The sequence below is a fragment of the Salvia miltiorrhiza genome, chromosome 6 (assembly GCF_028751815.1).
Source record: "Salvia miltiorrhiza cultivar Shanhuang (shh) chromosome 6, IMPLAD_Smil_shh, whole genome shotgun sequence".
In the NCBI taxonomy this organism is placed as follows: Eukaryota; Viridiplantae; Streptophyta; class Magnoliopsida; order Lamiales; family Lamiaceae; genus Salvia; species Salvia miltiorrhiza.
Genome location: NC_080392.1, coordinates 43,112,648 through 43,140,195, shown reverse-complemented (window position 1 = coordinate 43,140,195; position 27,548 = coordinate 43,112,648). Strand labels below are relative to the sequence as shown.

The 27,548-nt window shown below is 34.8% G+C and overlaps 4 protein-coding genes and 1 long non-coding RNA gene across 8 annotated transcripts in view; 1 reads left to right on the top strand and 4 right to left on the bottom strand.

Moving 5' to 3' along the window:
- Positions 1 to 175: 175 nt before the first annotated feature.
- Positions 176 to 5,815, bottom strand: LOC130989764 (tRNA (guanine(26)-N(2))-dimethyltransferase 2-like). Of its 2 annotated transcripts, XM_057913863.1 has the most exons (14): positions 5,621 to 5,779; positions 5,282 to 5,510; positions 4,668 to 4,952; positions 4,472 to 4,559; positions 4,211 to 4,332; positions 3,798 to 3,937; positions 3,642 to 3,714; positions 3,316 to 3,404; positions 3,092 to 3,197; positions 2,671 to 2,883; positions 1,300 to 1,494; positions 875 to 952; positions 531 to 735; positions 176 to 420 (listed from the first exon to the last, which is right to left on the bottom strand). In XM_057913863.1, the coding sequence occupies exons 2-14, from the start codon at positions 5,438 to 5,440 to the stop codon at positions 392 to 394; spliced, it is 1,782 nt and encodes a 593-aa protein (XP_057769846.1). In that variant the 5' UTR covers positions 5,441 to 5,510; positions 5,621 to 5,779; the 3' UTR covers positions 176 to 391. The 2 variants fall into 2 exon arrangements, with proteins under 2 accessions (XP_057769846.1, XP_057769845.1); XM_057913862.1 differs by having other exon boundaries at positions 176 to 735; positions 5,621 to 5,815.
- Positions 5,816 to 7,257: 1,442 nt separating this feature from the next.
- On the bottom strand, positions 7,258 to 8,808 carry LOC130989763 (scarecrow-like protein 3). The gene has a single exon (XM_057913861.1). It carries the CDS (start codon positions 8,626 to 8,628, stop codon positions 7,378 to 7,380), a length of 1,251 nt encoding a protein of 416 aa, XP_057769844.1. The 5' UTR covers positions 8,629 to 8,808; the 3' UTR covers positions 7,258 to 7,377.
- Positions 8,809 to 9,970: 1,162 nt separating this feature from the next.
- LOC130989762 (uncharacterized) lies at positions 9,971 to 11,941 on the bottom strand. The gene is made up of 2 exons (XR_009090740.1): positions 11,633 to 11,941; positions 9,971 to 10,188 (listed from the first exon to the last, which is right to left on the bottom strand). It is a non-coding gene; the product is annotated as an uncharacterized LOC130989762 (long non-coding RNA).
- A 7,291-nt stretch (positions 11,942 to 19,232) lies between these two features.
- On the top strand, positions 19,233 to 22,316 carry LOC130989760 (palmitoyl-monogalactosyldiacylglycerol delta-7 desaturase, chloroplastic-like). 3 transcript variants are annotated; one of them, XM_057913858.1, is made up of 5 exons: positions 19,233 to 19,640; positions 19,709 to 19,849; positions 19,939 to 20,079; positions 20,823 to 20,929; positions 21,357 to 21,846. In XM_057913858.1, exons 1-5 carry the CDS (start codon positions 19,293 to 19,295, stop codon positions 21,445 to 21,447), a joined length of 828 nt encoding a protein of 275 aa, XP_057769841.1. In that variant the 5' UTR covers positions 19,233 to 19,292; the 3' UTR covers positions 21,448 to 21,846. The 3 variants fall into 3 exon arrangements, with proteins under 3 accessions (XP_057769841.1, XP_057769842.1, XP_057769840.1); XM_057913859.1 differs by lacking the exon at positions 21,357 to 21,846 and adding an exon at positions 21,932 to 22,316 and having other exon boundaries at positions 19,234 to 19,640; XM_057913857.1 differs by having other exon boundaries at positions 19,237 to 19,640; positions 21,240 to 21,846.
- A 4,406-nt stretch (positions 22,317 to 26,722) lies between these two features.
- Positions 26,723 to 27,548, bottom strand: part of LOC130989759 (ribosome biogenesis protein NOP53-like) — an 8,685-nt gene continuing 7,859 nt past the window's right edge. The window contains 2 exon segments of the mRNA XM_057913856.1: positions 26,723 to 26,906; positions 27,479 to 27,548. Coding sequence (XP_057769839.1) covers positions 26,900 to 26,906; positions 27,479 to 27,548 — 77 coding nt within the window. The 3' untranslated portion in view covers positions 26,723 to 26,899.

Sequence of the window (27,548 nt, the reverse complement as noted above, 5' to 3'; positions counted from 1 at the left end):
GGTTAACTTTTAATTTGGATGATGGTTGTCTGTTGCTGTGGACAGACGGCAACCTTTTTTACCACCAATAGAAGCTCAACATTTAAATAAGTCCAGACGATTGCTCAAAAAAACAGAAAAAAGCAAATTAAGATTAGGAAAATATCAAGGGGCAACTCAACTGTACGAAGAAATCTAGGTAAATAATATATATATAATTAAGCAAAATTTCAATTCAAATAACACAAACAAAATTTCATTAGCCTTTCCTCTCGTCAATAAATAAAGACGAAACCAAGAAAATCTAAAACATAAGTTTAGTTGGAGAGGTGAAATAATAGAAAAAGATAAAAACCAGAAAACAAAACTGATGCTTGGTGGCCTAAGCGAGGTTGGGTAGAATGCTGAATGGTCATGGCTGAGAATCTTGTATATTTCTCTCTGCAAATGAAATGCAGCAGACGAAAATTAATCGGCGGTCCCAGCAAGCTAGGGCCAAGGCAGAGAGTCCTATTATCATAAATTAGGAGTAGATTCTTCCGTCTTCTTACGTTTGCTTGCTGGCTCGTCCTCACCTTCCTCGTGGTTCTGCAGTCCGTTCACTACCTCTGCGCCCAGAAGTGAGGCGTGCTTGCTCGTAATCTTACGACCGGCCCTGACCTTAGGCCCCCAATGCCTCTCGGGATTGGGGAGGAATCTTGCTACCTTTTTCGCCTGTGCTTTGCTAAGGGAAGCGACAGCTCGTGCAAAATTAACCTGTCAATCGACAAAGTAAACCAACATATGATATCTGACTCAATCAACTTCCAGTAAATGAAAACTATCATATGTTCCTCAAAATCATGAAGAAATAAAAATCAAGATAAAAGTTTACAGATGCGGCGCAATTCAATACCTGCAGAACAGGTTCCTTGGCGAGGATTACACTTCCAGCCTGCTCGGCTGGCTGAGCTTTCACAGGATGATTTTTCACCTGGGAATAAGAAAACATCGTCAATTCTTTTATATCCTAGGTAACGGGGAAAAGATACATTTGAAAACAACAAATACAAACAAGTTTTGTAAGCACCTACAACATTATGCATCTTCACTCCAATTAGGGCTCTAATATTCTGCTAAGAGACTAGAAGAAAGATATGTTTTCTTCTATCCTATTGACTAAATTTATCCAATTCATAGAAGCATCGGAGATTCTGGCATCGAAGCATTGTTTTCTCATTGAAATTTCAGAAGGGGCAGTTTTTTTCTATTTGATTTGCCAAACAAAGCAAAGGCATACTAAATTTCGACCATAATGAGAAATAGAAACATTGTTCTTACCCAGCAGCGCATGATATCCCATATAACATCCATAGGAGCATCCGTTTTCAAACCTAGCGGATTTACATGAGTTCCTGATATGCGATATCCCGCATTAATCACAGCAGAACGAAATATAACTGCAGAGGGAGATGTGCATTTCAATGTTGCACAGAGGCTGTGCAGACTCAGAAATAGTGGAACATCTGGTAACTCCTGCAATACCAGTAATATGCATTAATACAACCTAAGCACACAAATCAAAATATTCTCCACATTTTCCATCTTCGAAAAGCACTGACAAGGACAAGTTACAAGATTTTTCAGCCAATAACTTAAACTACTTCGGGGGAAATGAAAGATTGATGCTGCTAAAACAGGAAACAATAACTTCTGAAATAACTCCGCCACAATAAATTGATCATTACTGCAAACCTAAATCACATTTGAAAAGAATTTGCAATTGAATATGTAATATAAATGGAAAGAGAAAGATGTAATTTTTGATCATAAGCATGGAAATGGTAGAGACAAGACCTAAGTCGTTGATCCATTATTAATTGTGTATAAATCAAAGAGGATAGCACATTATACATTTCTTATGATATTAATAAAAGGTTGGGTAGTCTGTAAGTCGCTCGAGTAGTAGTCTATCACAATATCAAAGCTAAAACTTTTTACAGTGTCAATAATAAAACCACCAACAAGGTCGAAGCTGTTCTACTAAAAATCACAGGTATGAATAGGGCTGTCGATCGGTTCGGGTTCGGTTATCCATACCCGAATTTTCGGTTACCCGAACCCGAAATTGCCATATTTCACTAGCCGTTCCCGAACCGTTTTAGGTGTTTGGTTACCCAATAACCGCTTCGGTTACCCGATTCGGTTATTTGGGTATCCGAAATACCCATTTAAAAAAATAAAATTCAAATAATTTGCTAGATAGAGGATTTAAACTTTAAACATATCATAATTTTATTTTAGCTAAGACTCGATTTTTAAATAAAAAATAAATAATTTAATGAATTAATAATTCAAATATATATAATATATATATATTAAATAATTTATTAAATAATTTTCGGTTATTTCGGTTAACCCGTTTCGGTTATTGGGTTAACCGATACCCGAAATTTTTCTAAAAATGATACCCGAAACCGAACCGATACCCAAAAAAATCGGTTATTGGATACCCAAACCCGGAAATTTCGGTTCGGTTAACGGATTATCCAAAACCCGATAACCAATTAGACAACCCTAGGTATGAATACATCACTTTTATGAAAATTCTTGATGAGATTTCTATGTATGTGGTGTCCTAAATTTTACAGCAGTGATTCCTAATCCTTACAAAATAACCGCTGACTGAAAAGTTAGTGACGGGAGGCATACCTCAGAAATTGTAGTTAATACAGCAGAAATCCGATCAAAAGCAGGATACCGGTCCTTCATAGACTTCACATCTGCTAGAATTGAATTAACCCATTCCATATCATGGATTGGAGCAGACCATATGGGCCCACCCATATTGTATTTCTTGCCACAATCACTGCATTCTTGGGCGACAACAGGACCAAATCCAGCAAGATTTTTCACACTGGTATTCTAGATTCAACATAAAAGAGGGAAAAATATTCAGTGAGATACTTAATAATTGGCTTATTTAAGGTATTTTATGCAAAGAATGATAGCACAATTTCAGGCATTTGCATACAAATCGAGAAGTGACCAAGCACTATGAATGTTTAAGTTCACTAGTCATTGCCACCATGTCTATGAATCACATAAGTATCTGAAAACATTCAATCTTTACCTTGGAAACAGTCCTTCCAATTGGCTGAAGATGAAAAGAATCACAGCCAATGCATTGATAAACATAGGACAGCTTCAGAGGAGTGTTCTTTATTGCACTTGCGGAGCTGCAAAATTATGTCCATGAATTAGGCTAGTGAATTAAAAAATCGTGAATTGACCATCTATGACCCAATCATGTTAGCTGTATTAATTTAACTGAGATATTTGAAGAGAAATACTCACGTGAATATACGGACGAAAACTCGTACATAGAAATCCATTTTAACAGATAGCACAGGAACAATGTAACGCTTGTAGCGGTTTGCATGGCTCTGCATAATGGTTATATTACGTGAATTAGTGTTTCTATTCACCATGAATTAACAAAGTAAAACACCAAAGTCCTGGAGTCAACAATCGATACAGAATGAAAACATCAAGGAGTCAAGGACCAGTACAGAAAGAGGAAAAAAGTAGCTCAAGGGAAGTCATGTTAGAGTGCATTCACAGTTACCTAGGAACTAAAATTTCCAATTATATAACAGAATAACTCAGTAAAATCAACTGACCTCAATACATGCAAGAAGGATCCGTAACGCCATCTCATGGCAATATTTTCCTTTCAATGCATAAGCTCCATATCTAGTTCAACAAGCATCTAGTAAATACTACTACTTTCAACTTCCAAAGATCAGGAAAAATGATTTCTTAAAAATCAATCTTACTTGGTATAGCAAACTTCGCCATTAGACCCACAAAGCACTGCCATATCTGTTGCTGTACACATCAATATGCCCCCATCAACAACTGATTGAACAGCAGAGTCAAGGAAAACGGATGGTGAACCATAAGGATCGAGATCAACCTGTAATATAATAATGTGTCAAAAGGTTGAATGAAGTGATATAATATGTAAATGTTATAATGCAAAGAGTGAAATTTGTCAAGTCGGACAGGCTGTAAAGACAGCACAATAATGTGGAAATGCACAACCTCGGTCCTATGACATCCTTTTCATGTTACATAAGACAGGGTTCCCTTCTGGTCTAATAATATCAGAATTTCAGCTGCACTTCCCATCTTAGTTCAACACAACATGGATCGCAAAATAGGATGCATTGACCTCCAGAATACATACCACGTCAAATTCTTTAGGGTGTGTAAGCATGTAGACTCTAGCATCAGCAAGATGTGACTCCACCTTTGAACTTGCGACTGAACCATTTAATTTAATATTTCTTCTGCAAGATTCAACAGACGCTGCAGAAGAAGTTTAATATCAGCATTTTATCCTGGATCCTGTCATATTAACAACAAAACCCGAGCAAAAACAAAAGAGAAGAAACCACTCCACCTCAATTTGTGTTGCATAATTACTGAATGAGAAATATAGGACTACCTTTATCATTATCCAGGGCCACAACTTTCTCAATTCCCTCTACTTCACGAGCATATCTTAAAGCTCTAAGACCGGAGGCTGACAATGCCTGTCAAACAAGTGAAGCATGTTATCAAATGATACAACAACGTATGGAACTAGTAGTATAGTTATTCCCAATGTGAAACAACATAAGCAACATGAACTCAATAACGACCTCCAAAACTCGTGCCGGCTTCAATTCTTCGGGGACCTTTCCCCCTTGATTGGTTGCTGCGTTCTCCAAGATGCTGCAGGGTTCATCTTGAGATATATCTTGAGGGACATCACATTCCCCATTAGATTTTTCATCGTGCTCCACAGATTTCGATTCAACAATAGGTTCAGCAACCTCTTTGGCTCTACTTTTCATTTTCCTGGAAAGCAGCCTAGCTTCATGTTCTTGCTGGCGTTTTGATATAAATGTCCTCAAAACGGCAAGAGACATGTCTCTGTTATTAACCTGGCATCAAATTTCGAAGCTCAAACTCCTCCCAATCATACACGCACTAGAACAAACTTCAACTTTTAAATAACCAACAGATTGCTCATAGAAAAGGGGGCCAATTTGGGATTTTTAACAAAAACAAAAGCTATTTAGGCAATAAAAACCTTTGGTTTACACTCTATCTCAATGAAATAAACAAAAGATAAGCTCACAAATCTTGTAATCAAATTCAACGTAGCTAATTACTAGGTACCAATTATGTATCCACAGAAATACACCTCAAAACAAGCCTTAACTAAACATGACCGATTAACGCAACTTAACAAGCAAAGATCTCTATAAACCTGAGCCTTGTTATAAAAGACTTCATTTTCAACGCGCATTAGAATCTCAGCCTCCCCTTCCTTGATCACTTTGTAATCATTGATATCGGACGAAGCTGCTTCCGGCGCACCCGTATGGTGCTTCTCTTCGTCTCCAATTTTTTCATCGGAAGCAGACATAACTTGAGCAGACTCTTCGCAGTGGCTATGGCAGCTGCGGAGGAATGGCCGAAGCGAAAACCTGAGACTTCTGCTTCCAGCCAATAATTGGAAAACATGAGATTCAGACAATAAAAGAATTGGCATGAGAGAGCTACGTGTGATTGCGTTCAGTGAAATTGGAATTTGCAGAAACCCTACCTGCGATGGTGCGTGATGTGTGCGGACAAACAGGGATGAGGATTTCGTTTACGAAGAATTAAGAGTGAGAAAACAAGGGTTTTGAAAGAGGAAGACTCTCAACTGCCCACTAACGTCACTACTTCTCCAAGGATTTTCTTTTTTAATGCCAATTATGGTAAAAATGTTGGTACTATATTTTAAAATAATAAAAATAAATATGAGATATTATAAATAACTTATTGCCAGAAATAAAGTCTTTCGTAAATATTCCATGAATTAATGCCATTTTTTAAATAGAAATAAATATGAATAATACTACTGTAAGCATGTTTTTAACGACTCATAAACTTTCTTGGACTTTTCTTTATGATGCCATTTGTAAAATAGAAAGAAGAATATAAGTAAAGTTTTAACTATTTATAAACTTTCTTGGGGTTTTTTTGTACAGTTATTATCGTTTTTTTAATTAATCACACTGGTACTGGTATAGTGCTTCGAAGATAGTTGAGAAATCATTAACCAATATATTGATAAAATTATTAGATTATAGTATCAAAAAGTTGTTCACTAAAAATTATCAAAATAATATGTATTCAAAAATATACTCATAACTAGTTCTTTTATATTAGTTTTTTAATTGGTGAAAAAAAAATTGAAATTTAAATAATATTAAAAAACACATATTATTTATATGATTTTATATAGATTTTTCAATCGATAAAAATTACTACTAAAAGTTTGATATGGATTGAAGTTTCAGATAAATTAAAACGGAAATTTATTAAATTTATATGTTTCAATCTTGATTCAACTCCTATTAAAAAGTAAACTACTATTTGTTCTGTTATTGCTATGCTAAAAAATAGCATCACTAAAAGAATGTAAGAAAAACATGAATGTAGTTGAAACTTTATAACTTTGTATATTGATTAGTAAATTAAGAATTACTTATGTGTAGCGTATGCCGTGTGTTTTATAATAAATATATGTTCATATTTATAGTCTAAAAATATTAAGAATCCTAATAGGAATAAGACTTTCTTTTTATTTCATTACAACTAAAACTCTTCAAGTTGATCTTATCTTTATTATAGTCTTCAAATTGGAGATTGCCTCCAGCACGAATCGCGGCGGATCGACGCAGCTGGAGAGGGCTTTCAGCAACTCCGATTGGAACAGCTCGAGCTCCATCTTCCATCGTGCCATTGTTGTGTGAACTGAGCTCTTAAGCGACTGTTGCATCTCCTAATTTAGGTGGTTGGAGAGGCGAAGGTGGCGAAAAAGAGTAGATAAGAAAGGTATGGGATGACGCCGGCGCACACAATGTCTTTGTCGCCGTGAACTTCCTCGAAAAAGAAAAAAAATGAGGTGGAGAAAAATAGTAAAGGGGGCGCAGAGGGTGAAGAAGATAGAACAAAATCAACTTTTTTTGGCACGAGATTTAAAGAGTTATTGTTTAGTGTTTTGAGTGTGTTGGGTAATGAAATGAATAGAGTGAATAAAGTAGAAAAATCATTCAATATGAGGAATTGATCCGTTAGTTAGGACGACGTAAAAAGAAATACTGATCAAATTACTTGAGACGGAAGGAGTACTAAATACTTCACTTATTATCGTGCATATGATATGTATGTCATTTCATTAGTGAAATATCATGCCGACGCTAATAATATCCACATTTTGTCATTTACTTGTACATAAATATTTTATACACCTTTGATATAGAACACAAAATTGCAAAACAATAAAAAAGGACAATGAAGAAAGAAATATTGCTAGAACAAGCTCCAAGCTGATACTGCATAAATAGGCCTATCATGCCAACAAATCATCAAACTCCCCCTTTCACTAATTATGCTAAACCCCCTCGGCCCGTAGGCCTCAACCACTTTTCGGGCCTCCTCCATTGAGTCATACCACAAATGAATGGGTCTAAACCCACTTGTTGTAAACCTAATCCCCCACTTTGCATATCTCTCGTGCCTCTCCTCCCTCTCCAACCCTTCTCCCGCCACGATATTCTCGATTTCACGCCCGAACATTTCTTCTAGGGTTGCTCGATTCGAGCACGATAATGCACCGAATGTAGCATCTATCAGATCAAATAAGGCACTGTAGAAGTGTAATCCTTCCACAAAACGATCCACTAGACGGCTCGAGTTGTGATTCGACTCTTGTTCGACTAGCAACACGACTTTAGGCCCAACCGATCTCACCATTTCAAGAAACTCCACCATTCGCTTGCACTCGCTCACTTGGTTGTTTTTACTTCGTAGCCCGAAACGCGCGTCCACGCCGTCGTCCTCGGCCAATAGGACATGAAGGCTCAAAATCGAAGTCAACGCTAACGCTTCACCTGGTTTGACCTCGAGCATGTCCAAACTCAAATCCCTAAGCTTAGCATCAACATGGTTCAACACAATTTCCATTTTCAAACTCTGACCCTCTTTCAAAATCCTTCCCTCCAATCTCTCTTGGGCCTCTTTGTTTATACCGACGGATGTGATCTTCAAACGCGGCGGCCCATTGGGCCCATCCGCCATGGCCCGAACAAAAGGAACCCACAGTTTCGGGTCACCACAGCCCAAATCAATAACATGGACCTCACGCTCCCCCAACAAGGCTTGAATCAAGGTCCGGTTTATAACTGCGTAGGCGAAGCCCAAACAGGGAAAAGCCCGAGCGAAAATGGACCTGGCCCGATCCACATCGAAACCAACAAGCCCACCATTGTTCAGGGCCTTGTAAAGGCCCGGCCATCGCTTGAGTAGCCGGGCCGCCAAGGCTGCGGCAAACCTAGCGGCTAGCCGCTGCATGGAGTCACCGGTGACGGAGGCAAGCTCCGATATGTGGTGGAGGCACGTGTCGGCGTGGTGGAGGTTGCCGGAGGAGGCGTGGTTGGCGCAACTTAGCAAGAGCTGGATCAGCTTGATACCCCTCTCTTGGGGGTTTAGGCCTTCATTTCTTGGTGGCAAGCTTAGTGACAAGGTTACATCAAGATTTTGTGATTGAGATGAAGAACTCATAACTAAGGATTTCAGCTAATTAATGCAAGATGTTGAGAGAGTATGCTGAGGAAGACGATTTGTGAATGGATGGGATCTTTTTTTTTCTGGTTGAAAATGTTGATAAGGATTAGGTGAGATGTAGGGAGATTAATTAGCTAATGGAAGTATTAACAAATCCAATAGCATAATACAAATGTTGGTGTTTGTTAATGATGTTGTGAAGTTGATATATCTGGACGGTTCGTTGTCTTGATTATCATAATAATATTTACAATAACAATGTTTAAGGATGCATTTGTCAACTAATAGTAAAATTTTTTTAATTTTTTTTTAGAGAACTAATAGAAAAAATTTTATATCTTGCAAAATAAAAGGTGCGGTGTGTATGTTTTTATTTATTAGGACAAAATAAAAGAATCAAAGCTAAAAGAAACATGCAAAATAGAAATGGACAAAATTACACGTCGTACCTTGAAATTTACCGTCATCATTCTCATGGATCAATCTTTTTAGAAAGAGACAAACTGTTTGGGCGTAAAAAATTATTCGACTTCAATAATATATTGCTATTATGTACGAACCATATTTTTTTAAAGGGGATTATGTACGAATCATTAAAACTATATATCATTCCAAAAGTTAATTATTCTTTTTGGGTTTATAGACAAAAAATACTGAAAAATTTATAATTTTCACCTGAACTTTAAATTAAATAAAAAAAAACATAAATTTGTATTTTTGTTGAAAATTTTACCTAAATTTGACTTTTGGCAAAAATTAGAGCTTAGTTGGCAATCGGAAGATTACCTGATGTTTGTCTAACTTCTGATGATGATGGGTATTTAGAAGCTCGGATGTCTAAAAAGGTAAAATTTAATATATTTGACTTAAATTCGACTGTTAATAACTAAGTTATAATTTCATTGAAAGTCAAGCTTGGGTGAAAATTGCAATAAAAATATAAATTCATATATTTTTTTTGCTTAATTGAAAATTCAAGAGAAAATTACAATTTTTTTTTTAAATTTGTTTATTTTTTAACCATAATCCCCTTTTTTTAATCTCTGATACGGTGTTTGAGTCACTAATGAATTTTAATCAATGACCAAATACTCATATAATTTTTTTTATGGATTTATTTTAAACCAAGATTACTTTCTTATATAATTTAGACCAGCACTATTATTATTGTAATCAACCCTAAGATAATTTTGCAAGTGCAACGCCAGCCAACGATATCTACAACGACTTGGTGATAAGCACTAACACCAAAATTTCAAATCTTTGCACTTTTTTCAGTTTAATGACACATTGCTACAATCCATTCTCATGTCTATGAGTGGTGGTGATTTTCCTAAAAGACAAAAGAAAAGAACATGCTTCAAATAACGAGCTAAAAACATAGTCCCCTTAAAAGATTCATTTGAAAAATATATATAAAAAAACTATATTCTTCCATCACTAAGGACAACAGTAAAGGGCAAAGTTGAATATGCAAATTATTTAGAATAATTTGTATCTTTCACCAAATGAAAGCGATCTTCATAATCAAATGGTGTTCGCCCAGCCCTTGTTCTCCTATGCAAGAAACACAAGCAAAGGATCATGAAATCAGCAAAGAAGGAAAATTGAAGATTCAAAGATTACATTATCAACTGATCATGATGGAAACAAGAGTACTATGTGCAAAGAGAAAAACTAGTTTCATACCTCAGCCATTTAATGGTGAATTAGTTGGATCTATTCCACTTTATTATTTCAAATATATTCAGCCAAGCAGCAGAACTTTTTACAATAATATATGTCACATTCCCTAATTCATAGGTTTTACTAACCAGAAAGCATGAAAGGCACAGCACAATTGAAAACTTCAGATGAGGGGATATCAAATTTTTAGAACTTGTACCTGCACAATATCCACTCCTTGCATAAAATATAATCATATGAACAATCCTATCATCAGTTTCACATATGAAGTTAAGCAAGGTTTTTCTTTTTCTACGATTTAAATTTTGAAGTAACGGTCCATCCTGCACATATTTGTCCGACTTCTGAACTCTTCCTGGGGACCCTAGATGTGCATTGGACATGAGAGAGTTTCAAAGTTCAATAGGGATTAGGTAAGAGGGCATGCTCGTAGACATGCTCCGCCTAGTGCATTCACAAACATATAAAGATTTAATGGTACAGAAATGTCTCATAATCCAATATGACCGGCCAGCCGAGTTTTTTCTTCCAAAGGTAGCAACTCTCAAGTCTATGATGCAACAGAGACAGAGATGAACATGTACACAGGAAAATTGTAATCTTTCTTACAAGTTTTTACAAGCACGTGATGTTCGGAGATTAATTATTTTCAGTATTAACATATGAGTCCAAGAACCTATTCAACCAAGAGAACATAACACTAGATTTGAGCATGTTACAAAGAAGCTCTATCTCATCAGCTAACTTGGATTCAAACAAATAAAGCTAATTAAAAGTTAGTCAAAGAAATGTTGCAACCAGAATGATTAGCCACAATAAAGTGAATAGCTTCAGATATGACCAACTACCTACTCAATAATATGTGAAAATTCCATTCACCCCCTTTATCAAAAGCCTAAATCGACGGAGGAAATAATTGAAAAAGATTTCTCTTTTATAGAAAGTCTGCTACTCGTGAATGTTTTCTGGTAATCCAAACGCACAACATTGATTGACGGAATTTGATCCATAAAAAAGGATGACGAGTTGCTAATGGAATAAGTTTTAAAGTGGAATCTTCTCTCAAAAAAAAAAGTTTTAAACTGGAATCTATTTATTTATAGCAACACTTAATAAGCAAACTATTAATAGCGATTGAGATATCCAGCAATTAATTCCAAAAGCGAGCAAACAATCAAAAAACACCAAACATTATTGTAAATACTGATAAACCTAATAATTAGGGCAACATCAATAATTGCTAGATACAATTTCAAAGAAGCACGGGAAATGGAGAAACAATTCAATCAAGTTGATCCATCAGCAAAATTCATACCAAAAAACTAAGTAGCACGGGAAATGGAGAAACAAGAGCAGATCTAATACTAGATACAATTTCAAAGAAGAGGAAGAAGTAGGAAGGAAAGGGGAGGATAGATCGGAAACCTTCGGTATGGGAGGAATAGGAAAGGAATTTCCCGTAGCAGAAGGAAGCCTTTCCCATCACTCCCAACCCGAACGCTTCCGACGACTCTTCTCTCCCTTTTTCATCTTCCCTCCACCACCACCGCCGCCGCTTATCGGAGATATCGAGCAGCTACTGGTTTGGAAGAGATGTTATGTGAGGTGAGATCGTTTGGTCAGAACACTACAAAGTATTTTATAGTAGTATAAGAATCTAAGGCCCTCTCAAAAAAAAAAAAAAAAAAAAAAAAAAAAAACAAGAGAATCTAAGCCTAAGGCCCACAGCTAGTTGGGCTGAATCTAAGGCCCATATCTAGTTGGGCTGAATTGGGTCGTGGTCCATATATAAGCCTCTAATAAATGAATTGTAATGAACATCTCACGCCGGAAAAACAAGCTAAATCTATTCAATTCTCTATAGTTCTTTTGCACTAGAAAAAAAAAAAAAAAACATATATATATATATATATAGAGGGCGCTCCAATGAGACCCATAATTTTAGTGAGATCTAGGGCACGATCTGGTGTGTTTATTTTATCAATCATATAACTGATATTGTATCTGGAGGATGATTTTTTTCGCAGGGTTCAAATCCTGAAGGGAGCAGAATATTTTAAATTTTGTTATTCATCAGTATATACTGCCATATTCATCAGTATATATGTATTATTTATTATCAATTTTTTAAATTTTATTTTTCATCAATATACACTACAAAAAAAGTTTCAACCAGTGACACGAGGTTTGGTAGCTATTATATGTGTCATAAAAATTAGTGGCATTTAATATTGTAGCTAATCACTAATAGTTACACTTTCAAATGTCACTAATTTTTATGGCACACATAATAGCTACCAAACTTCATGTCACTAGTGGAAACTTTTTTTATAGTGATATACATCTTGTTCGTTAGATATACGTCTTGTTCATTAGTATTACATGTCTTATTCATTGTCCTCGTGTTAAACGAAAAATGGGGGGGTCTCACTGGCGCGCGCCCTTATATATATATATAGGGGGCCGCTCCAATGAGACTCCCTAATTTTAGTGAGATCTAGGGCACGATCTGGTGCGTTTATTTTGTCAATCCTATGGCTAATATTGTATCTGGAGGGTGATTTTTTTTCGCAGGGTTCGAATCCTGGAGGGAGCAGAATATTTTAAATTTTGTTATTCATCAGTATATACTGTGTTGTTCATCAGTATATACGGCCTTGTTCATCAGTATATATGTCTTATTCATTACGAATTTTTTAAATTTTATTTTTCATCAGTATATACATCTTGTTCATTAGATATGTGTTTTGTTCATTAGTATTATATGTCTTATTCATTGTACTCATGTTACACGAAAAATAGGGGGTCTCACTGGAGCGCGCCCCTATATATATATATATATATATATAGGGAGAGGTTCTAATAAAAACCTCTATTAAAATGAGAACTAGGAACTAATCTTGGCCTTTTAAATTTTAGATCTAGTGGTTAGAATTTATTCCATTTAAAAAGACGCCTAATTAGTAGTTTTAGTTTGATTGTGCCGTTTTTTTCTCTTTTTAATTATTAGGGGGTTAGTTAAGTCTTTTCTTATTTTATACTCCCTCTGTCCCAAACGAAATGTCATGTTTTTCTTTTTGGGCTATCCCAAACGAAATGTCCTGTTTCCTTTTTTGGCAATACACTATCTCTCTATACTTAATATTTAAATAATTTCCACCAACCCACTTTATCTACTTTATACACATTTCTTAATCTCCGTGCCGAAAAGAAATAGGCCATTTCGTTTGGGACGGAGGGAGTACTTTAATTAAAGACTAAAAAATAGTAATCAAATTTGTTAGTGTCGTTTTTTAATTAAAGACTCCGTAATAGTTTCACATAGTCAATTTTTGTTTCTTCAGTTGCACAATGAATTATATTTAATGCACACATATGGTAAAGCATACAACTGCATAGGTGTGTGTCGAAAATACACAGATGATTTTATAATTATATATAGATTTCAGTCGCACAGTAATTATGAAGTAATGCACATTTTTAAAATTTACATTTTTTATCTCATTAATTAACGTCATAATTTAGTCCAACCTAACCTTGGAAAAAATATAACATATATTTTTGAAACATGTATAATCAATTGTCATATAAAAGATCAAGAGAAAATTAATGTAAAAGTTAATAAAATTGTTTAAGAACAACTTATCATACGTAATCATAATTTTAAACATAATTTGTTTAGACACAGTGTACTATTTAAACCCAAAAGACATCCAAATATCTTTTCCATCATCTTTAACGTAGTTATGTGACCATCCTAGCATAGTTGCACAGTATCTTGTACGAAGTCCAACCAAATGCTTTTTTGGATTTGTGGGAAGTCCACATACCCAGCTGCACAGAGTCTAGCCAAATGCTTTTCTCAATTAACCATTTTAATTAGCATCTGCTTGCTTTACGCGAGTCGTATTTAACTGTGCAACAACAAAAACATATTAACTTTTATGTTATGTAACAATAAAAGCATAGTGACATTAATGTGATTTTAGATCTAAGTGTGCAACACATTCAAATAATTATGCAAATACAATTTTTAATGAGCAACAATATCAAACGGCCTTCTATGCAACAAATACAAATTCAGGGGCAATGAGAATAACTTAATCAATGCATTTACATTTTTATCTATGCAACACACCGCACCAACTCATGCAATTTCAGATCCAAGTGTGCAACATATTCAAGAAACTATGCAAATAAAATTTTTAATAAGCAGCAATATCAAACTGCCTTTTATGCAACACATACACATTGAGGGGCAATGAGAATAACTTAATCTATGCATTTATATTTCCACCTGTGCAACACACAACACCAACTTATGCAATTTCAGATCCAAGCGTGCAACACATTCAAGCAACTATGCAAATAAAACTTTAAACGATCAAACGACCTTCTATGCAACACATACAAATTGAGGGGCAGTGAGAATAACTTAGTCTATGCATTTATATTTTCACCTATGCAACACAACATAACAACTATGCAAACATGTAATATGAATATAGGCAAACAGAAAACAAAGAACAAAATGAAATAATGCATTATGGATAAATTTATGTGTAAAACTCAAAATGAGTGAAATCAAATTTTATTGTGTGTCATAAATGAGGAACACCATTAACAATCTCTAAACTATGAGCAACACGCTAGCAATAACTATGCAATTCTAATCTCAACTGTGCAACATAATCAATTCCACGAGACTTCAAATGAAAATTTCACTAGAGCCATCAATCTCAAGTGTGCAAGATAATCAAACAACTATGCAATTTAAATTTTTGCTGTGGGATAATATCAAATTACGAAGAAATAGGGCCCATTCAATATATCTTCCTGCGCCGGATTCAGAAAGTAACCTCCGCCGCTGCCGCCTTTAGAAATTCCTGCTGCCGCCGCCTTGAGAAATTTCCGATGCCGCCGCTTTAAGAAATTCGCAGCCTTCAGAGTTTCACCGGATGTTGAATTCTCGTCCACCTCCGACGCAACGCCGCCGCCGCCTTCAGAAATTTCTGCAGCCGCCGACTTGAGAAAGTCGCCGATACATTCACAAAAAACATGCCTCCGCCACCGGATCTTACAGAGTTTCACCGGATGTTGAATTATCTTCCACCCCCGACGCAATAATATTCAGATTCTCCGATTTTTCCTTGCACAGAGCGCCTCTTGCACAGAATTCGTCTGCCCTTTTTTAAAAAACCCTAGGTGAAAGTGAAAGTGAGAGTGAAAGTGGAGAACCGTGAAGTAATTTAATTTCTGTTTTACATTCCTACCCTTTTAATTTTAATTAAATGTGCAACAGTAGTTTGATCTCAACCATCTATATCCTTTTAATCAATGGTTGTTATTAGTTCCTAGTTTTCATCTTAGGGGGGGTTTCTATGTTAACCCCACCCTATATATATATATTAATATATATATATATATATATATATATATATATATATATATATATATATAGGAAGATGTTCTAATAAAAACCTCTGTTAAAATGAGAACTAGGAACCTAATCTTGACCCTTTAAATTTTAGATCTAGTGGTTAGGATTTATTCACTTAAAAAACACGCCTATTTTCTAGTGATTAAGTTGATAGTGTCGTCCTTTTCTTTTCAATTAATTAGGAGGTTAGTTAAGTCTTTTATAATATTCTTATTTAATTAAAGAGCCATTAATAGTAGTGAATTTTATTTGTTCATTGTTCCACGCCTATTTCAACGCACCAAATCAATCTATGCATTTGTAATTTCAGCTATGCAACATAATAAAATAACTATGCATTTACAAATATCTGGTGTGTACTATTAACATTATCTAATTAAACACGTCTAGTTGTTCCATGCCTATTTTAATTGTGTTGCATTCCATTTTATTTTGTTGCATAGTTAATTATATAATTCATTATAATTATATGTAGATTTCATGTGCACAGTAAATTAAAATCATTGCACATATGTATGAATGCATACAATTGCATAGTAAATATATAGTTGCATAACATGTTATTGTGTTGCATAATTATTTTATCACTGTTGCATGAATCATTTTTGTGTTGCATAAAACATAGTTAGTATCTGAAGCTGCATAGTTGTTGTAGTGTACTATGTTGCACAAATGAAAAATATAAATGCATAATGTGTTCATTTTAATTGCATATGCATAGTTGGTATCTGAAATTGCATAGTTGATGTAGTGTCCAGTGTTGCACAAGTAAAAAATTGAAATGCATAGTGTATCAATTTTAATTGCATAGTTAGTATCTGAAGCTGCATATGCATTCACACATATGTGCAATGATTTTAATTTACTGTGCACATGAAATCTACTTATAATTATAATAAATGACATAATTAATTATGCAATAAAATAAAATGGAATGCAACACAATTAAAATAGGCGTGGAACAAATAGACGTGTTTAATTAGATAATGTTAATAGTACACACCAGATATTTGTAAATGCATAGTTATTTTATTATGTTGCATAGCTGAAATTACAAATGCATAGATTGATTTGGTGCATTGAAATAGGCGTGGAACAATGAACAAATCACTACTGTTAATGGCTCTTTAATTAAATAAGAATATTATAAAAGACTTAACTAACCTTCTAATTAATTGAAAAGAAAAGGACAGCACTATCAACTTAATCACTAGAAAATAGGCGTGTTTTTTAAGTGAATAAATCATAACCACTAGATCTAAAATTTAAAGGGTCATGATTAGGTTCCTAGTTTTCATCTTAAGGGGTGTTTCTATATTAACCCCACCATATATATATATATATATATATATATATATATATGGTGCGGTTATAGTGAGAACCAAAATTATCGTGAGAACATAAGAACCAATAAAATTACTGCATCTGCTATACAAATTAATGCATCCGAAAAAAATAATTTTTTTGCTCCCTTCAGGATTTGAACCCAGCACCTGCATCCATCCACCAAGATGATGCATCCACCGTAGATCTTGATGATCGAATGGTTTAAAATGGTTCTCCGTTCTTATTTTATTAGTGGTTCTTATTTGAACCTCTCCCTATATATATATACTTGAATACGTAAACTTGGAATAAATCTTTTAATATCGACCTGATGTAAATCTTTACTCTCTTTTTAAGGGGTTTTGGTAAATAAAATTACGAATTAATTTTAAATTATAATTTTAACGTGATTTTTAAAGTGTGACGAATTAAATCATCACATTTTCAATTTTTACAATTTTATCCGCCCATATTAGTTTCGATCGTCAAATTATTGCGTTGGAGCTTAGGTAGATTATTATTATTAGGGAAAAGTATCAAATAAGCCCCTGTCGTGGTAGCCCTTTTCACGTCTGACCCCCTATAGTCGAAGGGGTATCAACTAAACCCCTGAACTAATTAAAATCGAATAATTTCCCCCCTCTGACCTAACGCCGTTAAGTGTCCGTTAACGTTTGGGTTTAATTGCATCCTCTACTGAACTTCAGGGGTGGATCTGCACCTTTTTTTGTTTTTTTTTTTTTATAATTTCAGCAACCCACCTCCGACATCAACTTAACCGCTCCCCGTACTCATCGGCTCCAACTTACACTTTGTCAGCTCGCACGCGCTCAATCTCTTGATCGCCAACTACTTACCGCCGACATGCAACAGCATCACCAACTCCAGATGTGGACCTGGATCGAATCCTGCTTGGTCCAAATTCATATCCGTATTTTTTTACTTAGGTCAGGATCCGATCCAAATCCATTAGGTTCAAAAAAACGAGATTCATGTCCAGATCCATTAGATTCACAGGTTCTCGAGTCCTGAACTGAAAAAGAGAAAAAAGAATGGATTCGGGTCAGGACTCGGAACCTGTGAATCTAATGGATCTGGACATGAATCTCATTTTTTTGGACCTAATGGATTTGGACCGGATCCTGACCTAAGTAAAAAAAACACGGATATGGATTTGGACCAAGCAGGATTCGATCCAGGTCCACATCTGAAGTTGGTGATGCTGCTGCATGTCGGCGGTAAGCACTCGACGATCAAGAGATTGAGCGCGTGCGAGCTGACAAAGTGTAAGTTGGAGCCGATGAGTACGGGGGCGGTTAAGTTGATGCCGGAGGTGGGTTGCTGAAATTATAAAAAAAAATAAAAAAATAAAATAAGATACAGATCCACCCTTGAAGTAGTGGGTGCAATTAAACCCAAACGTTAACGGACACTTAACGGCGTTAGGTCAGAGGGGGGGAAATTATTCGATTTTAATTAGTTTAGGGGTTTAGTTGATACCCCTTCAACTATAGGGGGCCAGACGTGAAAAGGGCCACCACGACGGAGGCTTATTTGATACTTTTCCCTTATTATTAAATTGCAATTTTATTGATAACGGAAAAGAGAGAGAGAGAGAGAGATAAAAGGAGCTTCTGTAGATTAGATCGTCACGTAATATTTATGTTACGATGTCGTTTGTAATAAAATTGTTTAACTAGAGGGACAAGATTGAAAAAATTCAAAAGATGGTGAGTTAATTTTCCACAATTAAAAATTCACGTTAAAATTATAATTCTAAAATCATTTGTGATTTTATTCGCCACAATCCTTTTCTTAAAAGAAAAAAATCAATGGTTTCTCATTCCCTCTACTCCGAAAAAAAGTTAATCTGAACAGGTATTTAAAAGACATATTCACTGATAACGTCAAATTAAAGTTGTACTTCAACACTATCATAATTATTTATCTGCTTCGACGATGAAGCGCAGTCTATTGGTAAGACGTTCCACCTCCAACCAATAGATCGAGGGTTCGAGTCACCTAAACGACTAGAGTGTGAGTGTATTTTTTATTTCTTTTAGTGTAACAAATTTATTATCTGCTTGAGGAAAAAAAAAAAAACCAAAATGTATCCTTTGTTTCCCTGTAAAAATCAATTCTCTTTCTTTCAAATATACCATTAAATTCTATAAAAGGCTAGCACCCCACGTAACCCAAGCCAACAAGAATGACTCTCTTGGTGCCACCAATGTCTGGGCATGAAAAAGATTCAAACTTTGGGAGAATCATGCTGTCAGATGTGGTGGTGAAGAGGAAGAGGAATGTGTTTTGGGGCAGAAAGTGGAATTCTTTAGATATTGGGATTGCTTTTGTGGTGGCAGCTCTGCATTTGTTGTGTGTTTTAGCTCCTTCCACATTCAACTGGGCTGCCTTGGGCGTTGCAGTTGGATTGTATGTAATCACTGGGCTTCTCGGAATCACTCTCTCTTTCCATAGAAATCTTTCACACAGGAGCTTCAAGCTTCCCAAATGGCTCGAGTATTTCTTTGCATATTGTGGATCTCTTGCCCTTCAGGTCCCCTCTCTCTCTCTCTAGATCTCTCTTTCTTGAAATTTTCTAAAAAATGTTGAATTTATTTTTAGGGAAATCCAATTGAGTGGGTGAGCACACATAGATACCACCATCAGTTTTGTGACACAGAGAAAGATCCACACAGCCCCATTGAGGGATTTTGGTTTAGTCATATGAGTTGGCTCTTTGACACTGACAATGTTGCTCAAAGGGTGAGAATATATAGATTAGCATTATTTCTTACTATTACACTTATTTTTCTTGGTTTTCCTTAAATAATAAATACTACTATAATGTTTAGTGTGGGGAGCCAAATAATGTTGGAGATTTGGAGAAGCAGCTGTTCTACAAGTTTCTTCAAAAGACTTATATTCTTCATCATGTAGCACTTGGAGCTCTACTCTATGCAATGGGTGGATTTCCCTACATTGTTTGGGGAATGGTATGTCAATATAATTCATTCTTCCTCACAAAAAAAAAAAAAAAAAAAAAACACTATGCTTGATTGGTACATGCAACCAAATCTTTCATTATAGTTAAAGATAATTGAGATAGCTACAAGTGATTGAGAGGCACTATTTAAATAATGAAAAGAATCAATTCCAAAACCTTGAGTATTATTGCAAATTTCCCATAAATTTTGAATTGTTTCAATTAAAATTTAATCTTACAATCTGTAGTAAATTAAATTCTCATATATTTTTATGCATGTTTGGAGCTGAGATTTAAGCCTTTATATGACGATAAAATTTAAAATTGATTAAGGGCTTTTGAAACTCAATTTTTATGTTTTTTTTTGTCAATTTTATTTTTAGACGCTCTGGATCAATTTTGAATTTCCACTTTGGAAAATGTTTAAATCTTTTTTTTTCTTATAAATTACATAAGTAAATAAAGAAATTTAAAGACCGCGCGACGGAGAACTCGAACCCAGGACCTCAGGTCTTGTGTATTAACCTCCTATCGCTAAGCCCAACACACGCACACAAAAATATTTAAATCTTTGTCCTAAATTAATTCGTGCGATAATGGTCTAATTTTGCTGCAAATTGTAAGATTTTTATTCTTAAATGAAACAGTTTAAAACAATTCAAAAAATAATAGTGTGAACAATATGTCCAATAAAGACATCTTACCTTTATTATTTGTCATTTCAATCTACTAAATACAGCTTAAAATGTGTAGGGTGTGAGAATTGTGTGGGTTTACCATATCACTTGGCTGGTGAATTCAGCTTGCCATATTTGGGGCAGACAGGCATGGAACACCGGCGACCTATCGCGGAACAACTGGTATATATCCTTCCTCATCAATCTCGTATTTTATTACTCCCTCCGTCCCATAATCAGTGTCCTAGTTTATTTCGACACGAGAATTTAGGTGAGTATGATTAAAGAGTAAAAGAATAAAAAGCGACGGAGCCCACTTTTATTTTGTGAGAGGAATAGAATTAAAGTGGAGATGATTAAAAGGTAAAAAGCAGTGGAGTCCACTTGCTTATTTTAAAAAGATGACACTTGTTATGAGACGGATGGAGTATATTAGTACATGTTATATAGTATGTATATCAAATTTTAATTAAAAAAAAACCCTAATTTATAGGTGGGTAGCAATGCTTGCATTTGGAGAGGGGTGGCATAACAACCATCATGCATTTCAATATTCAGCTAGACATGGGTTGGAGTGGTGGCAAATTGATATGACTTGGTATGTAATTAGGCTTCTTGAAGCACTTGGATTGGCTACTCATATCAAGTTGTCTACACCAGCACAAAAGCAGAGGATGGCCTTTGCTAAATCAAGACTTTAAATTACTATAATATATATATATATATATATATATATATATAGAGAGAGAGAGAGAGAGAGAGAGAGAGAGAGAGATTGGATCAAATAAAATCACTTACATGACCTATAAAGTATTTGTACTTTCGTGATCTTGAGTTCGAATTCTAGAGGGAGCATAAATTATAGGGCAATTTATTACTACGAAACTGCAGTGCAATTATTGTATAGGTTAAGTGCAAGGTTTTAAGTTTTTACCTTAAATGAATTTGTATTGAAGCTCAAGTATTTTTAGGTATGATTAAGTCTTTAATGTTGTAATTGTTGACAAGCATACTCCTTTTTACTATTACCACTCTGTATTATTGTTATGCCATTTTTTTTGAAGCATTAACAAAAATAACTTGTTATAATTTTTCAGCAATTTATTTGTACTTGTACTTTCTTCAATTCCTCACAATTGATTGTTACTTATAACAATACAAATAACAATTATTATTATTTTCTAGCATTTCCAGAATTGTGTACCGACCTGAAAAAGGATAGTACAATTCTCCAATAATGTAAAAAAGCAAACAGAATTCCCCGAAATATTTCATTGGAATTGCTGACCTGTTACGAAAATTTCATCACGGATATTAATCCAACCTATTTGGATGGAAAGTAAAATAATTTCATCTTGGTGGATGCTGCCAATTCCCTGGTTATGAACAGGTCGGAGTTTGGAGGAATAATAGAAACATGTAAGATCGTGTTTCGTGAGAATAATTGTTTTCGGATTACACATATTAGTAGAGAGGTTAATATTTTAGCTCATTCTATTGCTCGTAATGCTTTACATCACATTATCTCTTACGTGTGGACTGAGCCACCTCCTTTTGTGGTTGGTCTTATTTTAGTCTTCCCCTATATATATCATTTTGATTTTTTTTTTCATCTTGGAAATTGATTCACTAGTTTGTGTTTCTTCATCCGTGACTTTTTAAGAAAGCAGTTGAAAACTTTTCAGACTTTACTTTAAAATGTCAATTACATATGGTATACACATGAGTGTAAGAATCACACCATTGAAAATGGTGACACTTTAAAAAGGCATTGAATACATGAACTTGAAATAAATCTTAAATTGGGTACATGAATCAAACAAGTTCATCCGTACATGTATTTGAAAGACACATTCTTTGATAATGTCAAAATAAATTGTATTTCATCACTATCATTTATCATCTCTTAAATTAAAAAAATCTTACTGTATATTTAAATTATTTAATAACTATAGTTATCATTATTTTATACAGAGTTGAAACTTTATATATTTTCATATTTGTGTTCTTTATTGAGTAACTAGTATGTCTGCCCCTTGAGATGCACGACGAACATCGAAATTAAATGATATATTTAAATATAATTAAAATATAAACAAATACGGAGAATATGTTATAGAAATAAGGGTTAAGTACCACTTTCCCCCTCAACGTTGACACCCCTCTTGCCTTTAACACTTTAACGTTAGGGTTAATGTTGTTTACTCATTCAACGTGCCAAAATTAAAGCAAATCCCCCCATATTTTAACGGCCCGCCCAAGGCGTGGGGGGCGATTTGCTTCAATTTTGGCACGTTGAGTTAGTAAACAGCGCTAACTCTGACGTTAGGGTGTTAAAGGCGATAGGGGTGTCAATGTTGGAGTGGAAATTAGTACTTAACCCTAAAAATAAACTAAAATAATCCACATTAATTACTCAATCTGGATTTGAAAACGTAAATTTTCAACTTTGTTTAAAGTGTAATGATAATTATAGTTATTAAATAATTTTAAATTGTCCCCAAGGGGACACCAAACGGTGCAACCTCCTGTGTGTGAACAGTGAGGTCCCGGGTTCAAATCCCACTGCTCCCCCTCCACAACTCCCCCAAGTCAAAAAAAATAAAAATTAAATTATTTTATAATAAAAATTAGCATTACAAATTATTACTATTATAAAGTATTATTTGTCATAATAAATAAATAAATATTTTCATACAAATAAATAAATATATTTAAAATTATATTTTTAATATATATAACTAATTATTCATCTACAAAGTTATATTAAAATTATTACAAAATATTAATTTTTTTAAAAAAATTATAAAATAAACCACTATATTTTCCTTCACCTCTATTACATTCTAAAATATTATAATTAAAAAAAGGGTAAATATCATATTAAACCTTGAACCGCTTTATCAAAAATACCCTGAAACTTTTGAAATGCTCTAAAAACCCTCAAACTATCAAGATTTTATCAAATATATCCCGCATCTCTTTTCCGACCACCAGAAATATGACGTGGCTCGCCGGATGCCACAGTGTAATTTAAAATCTATTTTTTTTAATCCATGTCATTTTTTTATTCTCTTTTTTTAATCCATCCTGGAAATTAATTTAGGGCTCATCAAGTGTAGTCGAAAAGGGGCGAGAAAGGCGTAGCATCTACTGCCGTTGCCTTGACGTCGAGATCGACGGAGAAAGAGGTCGCCGGTGATGGCATAGAGGATGCGGCGAGTCGGGCAGGAGAGGACGCCGAAGCGTCGGACCAGAGCGGCGACAACCTCGGCTTTAGAGGGGCCTCCGACAATCGCAAGGGAGGTGAGGGTCCCCAACAGAGGAAGCGCGGCGACGCTGTGAGCAAACTCCAGCAGCGGCGGCGGCGAAAATCTAGAACAGAAGAGAAGAGAGAACAGAGTCGATGTTGACCTGAATCGAAAGGCTAGGGCTCGATCCATGAGCAGATGAAGGACTTTAGTGGTGCTGCGATCTCCGGCCAAGGGAGGCGCGGCGACGTCAACCCCGGGGCGCTGACCGGCAATTTCAGACGAAGGAGCTAGGGCTCGACATTTTCCCTTCAATTGTGTGCTTTCAGCGAGGAATTAAAGAGGGAACTGGGACGCAGAGATAGACAGAAGGCGACTCAGGCTAATCCAAGCAAATCACGCAGTCCGACGCCTACGACGAGTCGACAAGGCAATACGCGACGCCGTGGAGAAGCGCCTCGAAGTCCGGCTCGGGATCCACCTCGGCGGGGGCGGGGTGGAGACCGACGGCGGCGCTCCTCCAGCAGGGCGGTCAACCCGCCGATTTGAGGCGGCGGTAGCAGCCCCACGCGGGGTTTCAGGGGGCGGCGACCTAGACTTCGGGCGAAGCAGCAGCAGATCCGGGCGACGGCGTTGCTTCAGCAGCGGCGACGTCGGGGTGACGGTGGTTCCAGGCGTGGTAGTGCGGCGCGACAACGATCGAGAGCGAGAGAGACGAGAGATGTGTTTCAGCGATGGAGAAGAAGAAGGGGCGTTGGCTCAAGCAGAGAGACGCCGGCGTGGAGGCGGACGGCGCCGGTTCGCGCCGATCGAGCATTCGCTGGCCTCAGGCGGCGGCGGCATAACCGAGAGAAGGGAAGGAGATGAGGAGATCGAGCATTCGCTGGCCTCAGCCCTAAATTAATTTCCAGGATGGATTAAAAAAAGAGAATAAAAAAATGACATGGATTAAAAAAAATAGATTTTAAATTACATTGTGGCATCCGGCGAGCCACGTCATATTTCTGGTGGTCGGAAAAGAGATGCGGTATATATTTGATAAAATCTTGATAGTTTGAGGGTTTGTAGAGCATTTCAAAAGTTTCAGGGTATTTTTGATAAAGCGGGTATAGTTCAAGGTTTAATATGATATTTACCCTTAAAAAAACATGTAAAACACCAAATATGATATTTACTTTTTTTTTTCTTTAAAAATACAAAAGAAAATAGAAAAGGAAATAAAATTAATATAGTAGAAAGAAGGGGGAAAAAAAAGCAAACATGTCATTGAGGTTAAAACAGGAAAGTAATGTGAATTGGGATTGTTATTCCCAGGAAAATGATTCCGTGGAAAATGAATCCTAATAGATTCATTTTCCAGTGTTTGGAAATACCAAAAATATTTATTAGTATTCTGGATTTGTATCATTAAATAAATATAATTAATCAATATATATAAGAATTAAATTGTAATTTAATCTTTATAATAAATTTCTCTATAATTTTTTTAGTAACAACAAAGTACATTATTAAGGTTAATTATATATGATTTATAATTCTAAAACTAAATTCAAATTTTCTTACATAATAATAATAATAATAATAATAATAATAATAATAATAATAATAATAATAATATAATAATAATAATAAAGTGTGATTCATAGCTCTAAAATTTAATCAAGATTTGTTTATAATATAATAATAATAATAATAATAATAATAATAATAATAATAATAATATAATAATAATAATAATAATAATAATAATAAAATAATAATAATATAATGTACATAAAGTATGATTTTTGTAGTTTTAAAAAATTAAATTAAGATTTTCTTAATAAAGTATGATCATAGTTCTAAGAATTAAATTATAATTTGCTTAAAATATTATTATTATTATTATTATTATTATTATTATTATTATTATTATTATTAATTTGATTCATAGTTATGAGAATTAAATTATTATTTGCTTAAAATATATTATGAATTAATTAATCAATTAAATGATGATGATGATAATAATAATAATAATAATAATAATAATATAATAATAATATAATAATAATAATAAATAAAGTTGATACATAGTTACGATAATACATTAGAATGGCTGAAAAGAAAGGAGGAACGAAGGAAAGAATAAGAATAAGAAGAAAGAAGATAAGAAGAATGAGAAGGAGAATAAGAAGAAAGAATAAGAATAATAAAGAATAAGAATAAGAATAAATAATAAGATATAAAAAATAATAATAATAATAATAGAAACATTAAATTCCAACTAAATAAAAATCTAGGGTGCGCTTACTTTGATGAAAAGATGAGAGAAAAAATATATTTTCCACCTATTTTTCATCATTTTCACATTGTTATGATGCAAATTTTTCTCCGGGCAGGATGAAATATTTCTCAGGCAACCAATTTTCACTCTTTTTCTCTCCAATGTTGAAAGTAATAATATTTTTTCCTAAAAATAGTTTTTCAACATTTTCTCATTTTTTTATCTTTAGTAAACATGTGATAAAAAAGGAATAAATGACAATAGGTATTATCTTTTTTTATTCATTATTTTTCAATGATAACTTTACAATCATATTGCATTTGCTTTGATGGATAAGTTTATCATGAAAAAATTAAGGAATAACAAAAATTTATGGTTTTAAATGTCTTCTTTCTTTTTCCACATTTTACACAGAAGAGAAATTACGCCATTTTTCCTTCCTAATTTTCACTTAAAGGATGGATAATATTATCCCTCTATTTTTGAACTTTGATGTTCTACGATAAAATAACCAAACATTAAAACAAATAAAAGGAATATCTTTAGTGTGACGAAGGGGTATATAAATCTATTTGGTTCTAAAGCAGCTTCACTTTCTTCTCGATCTCTCGACTATGTCTTCACGTAGAAACCATTCTACCTCCTGCTCAGGGGAATCAATGCATAATAATTGTCAGAAATTCTAAAATAAAATCCAAATAAAGCCCTTTTCGAAATTTGTTGATGGGAACAATCCATGAGAGATATTTTTACTGCAATAACTGGGACATAACTTAAACATTTGGTGCTCATGTATGAACTCTCACCATCGTAATGCTATAAATTTCAAAATGAAAAAAGGGTTGAGTACCAAATTTTCCCCCTATCGATGGCGTCCCTATCGCGTACAAGACCCTATAGTCAGGGTAAGAGCTGTTTACTACCTCAACGTGGCAAAATCGGGAGAAATTTGGTACTTAACCCTTTCTAACGGTGTTAACCGCCGTTAAAATGCAGGGGGGGTATTTGGTGCGATTTTGCCAGATTGAGGTAGTAAACAGCTCTTACCCTGACTATAGGGTCCTATACGCGATAGAAACGCCATCGATAGGGGGGAATTTGGTACTTAACCCATAAAAAAAATGGCATTGCAAAACATCAAAATGAAAGCAATCAATACACCAAATATCCAAGAATGCTATAATGATTTTTTCCTAATGAGAGAGTTGAACTAACCTGCTATCCTTCTTTGATGGGATAATCAGTCCTCTTTTCTGCAGGCTTTTGAAACGATCTCTGACTAGCG

Bases quoted from the DNA above. Each gene is read 5' to 3' on its own strand.
- LOC130989764 (XM_057913862.1), bottom strand. From the start codon at position 5,440: ATGTCTGCTTCCGATGAAAAAATTGGAGACGAAGAGAAGCACCATACG. The intron at 3,938-4,210 runs GTATGTATTCTG...ATTATATTACAG, and splicing joins ACCCTAAAGAATTTGACGTG to GTTGATCTCGATCCTTATGG. The intron at 1,495-2,670 runs GTATGCCTCCCG...CTGGTATTGCAG, and splicing joins TATTAACTACAATTTCTGAG to GAGTTACCAGATGTTCCACT.
- LOC130989763 (XM_057913861.1), bottom strand. From the start codon at position 8,628: ATGAGTTCTTCATCTCAATCACAAAATCTTGATGTAACCTTGTCACTA.
- LOC130989760 (XM_057913857.1), top strand. From the start codon at position 19,293: ATGACTCTCTTGGTGCCACCAATGTCTGGGCATGAAAAAGATTCAAAC. The intron at 19,641-19,708 runs GTCCCCTCTCTC...ATTTATTTTTAG, and splicing joins GTGGATCTCTTGCCCTTCAG to GGAAATCCAATTGAGTGGGT. The intron at 20,930-21,239 runs GTATATATCCTT...CCTAATTTATAG, and splicing joins GACCTATCGCGGAACAACTG to GTGGGTAGCAATGCTTGCAT.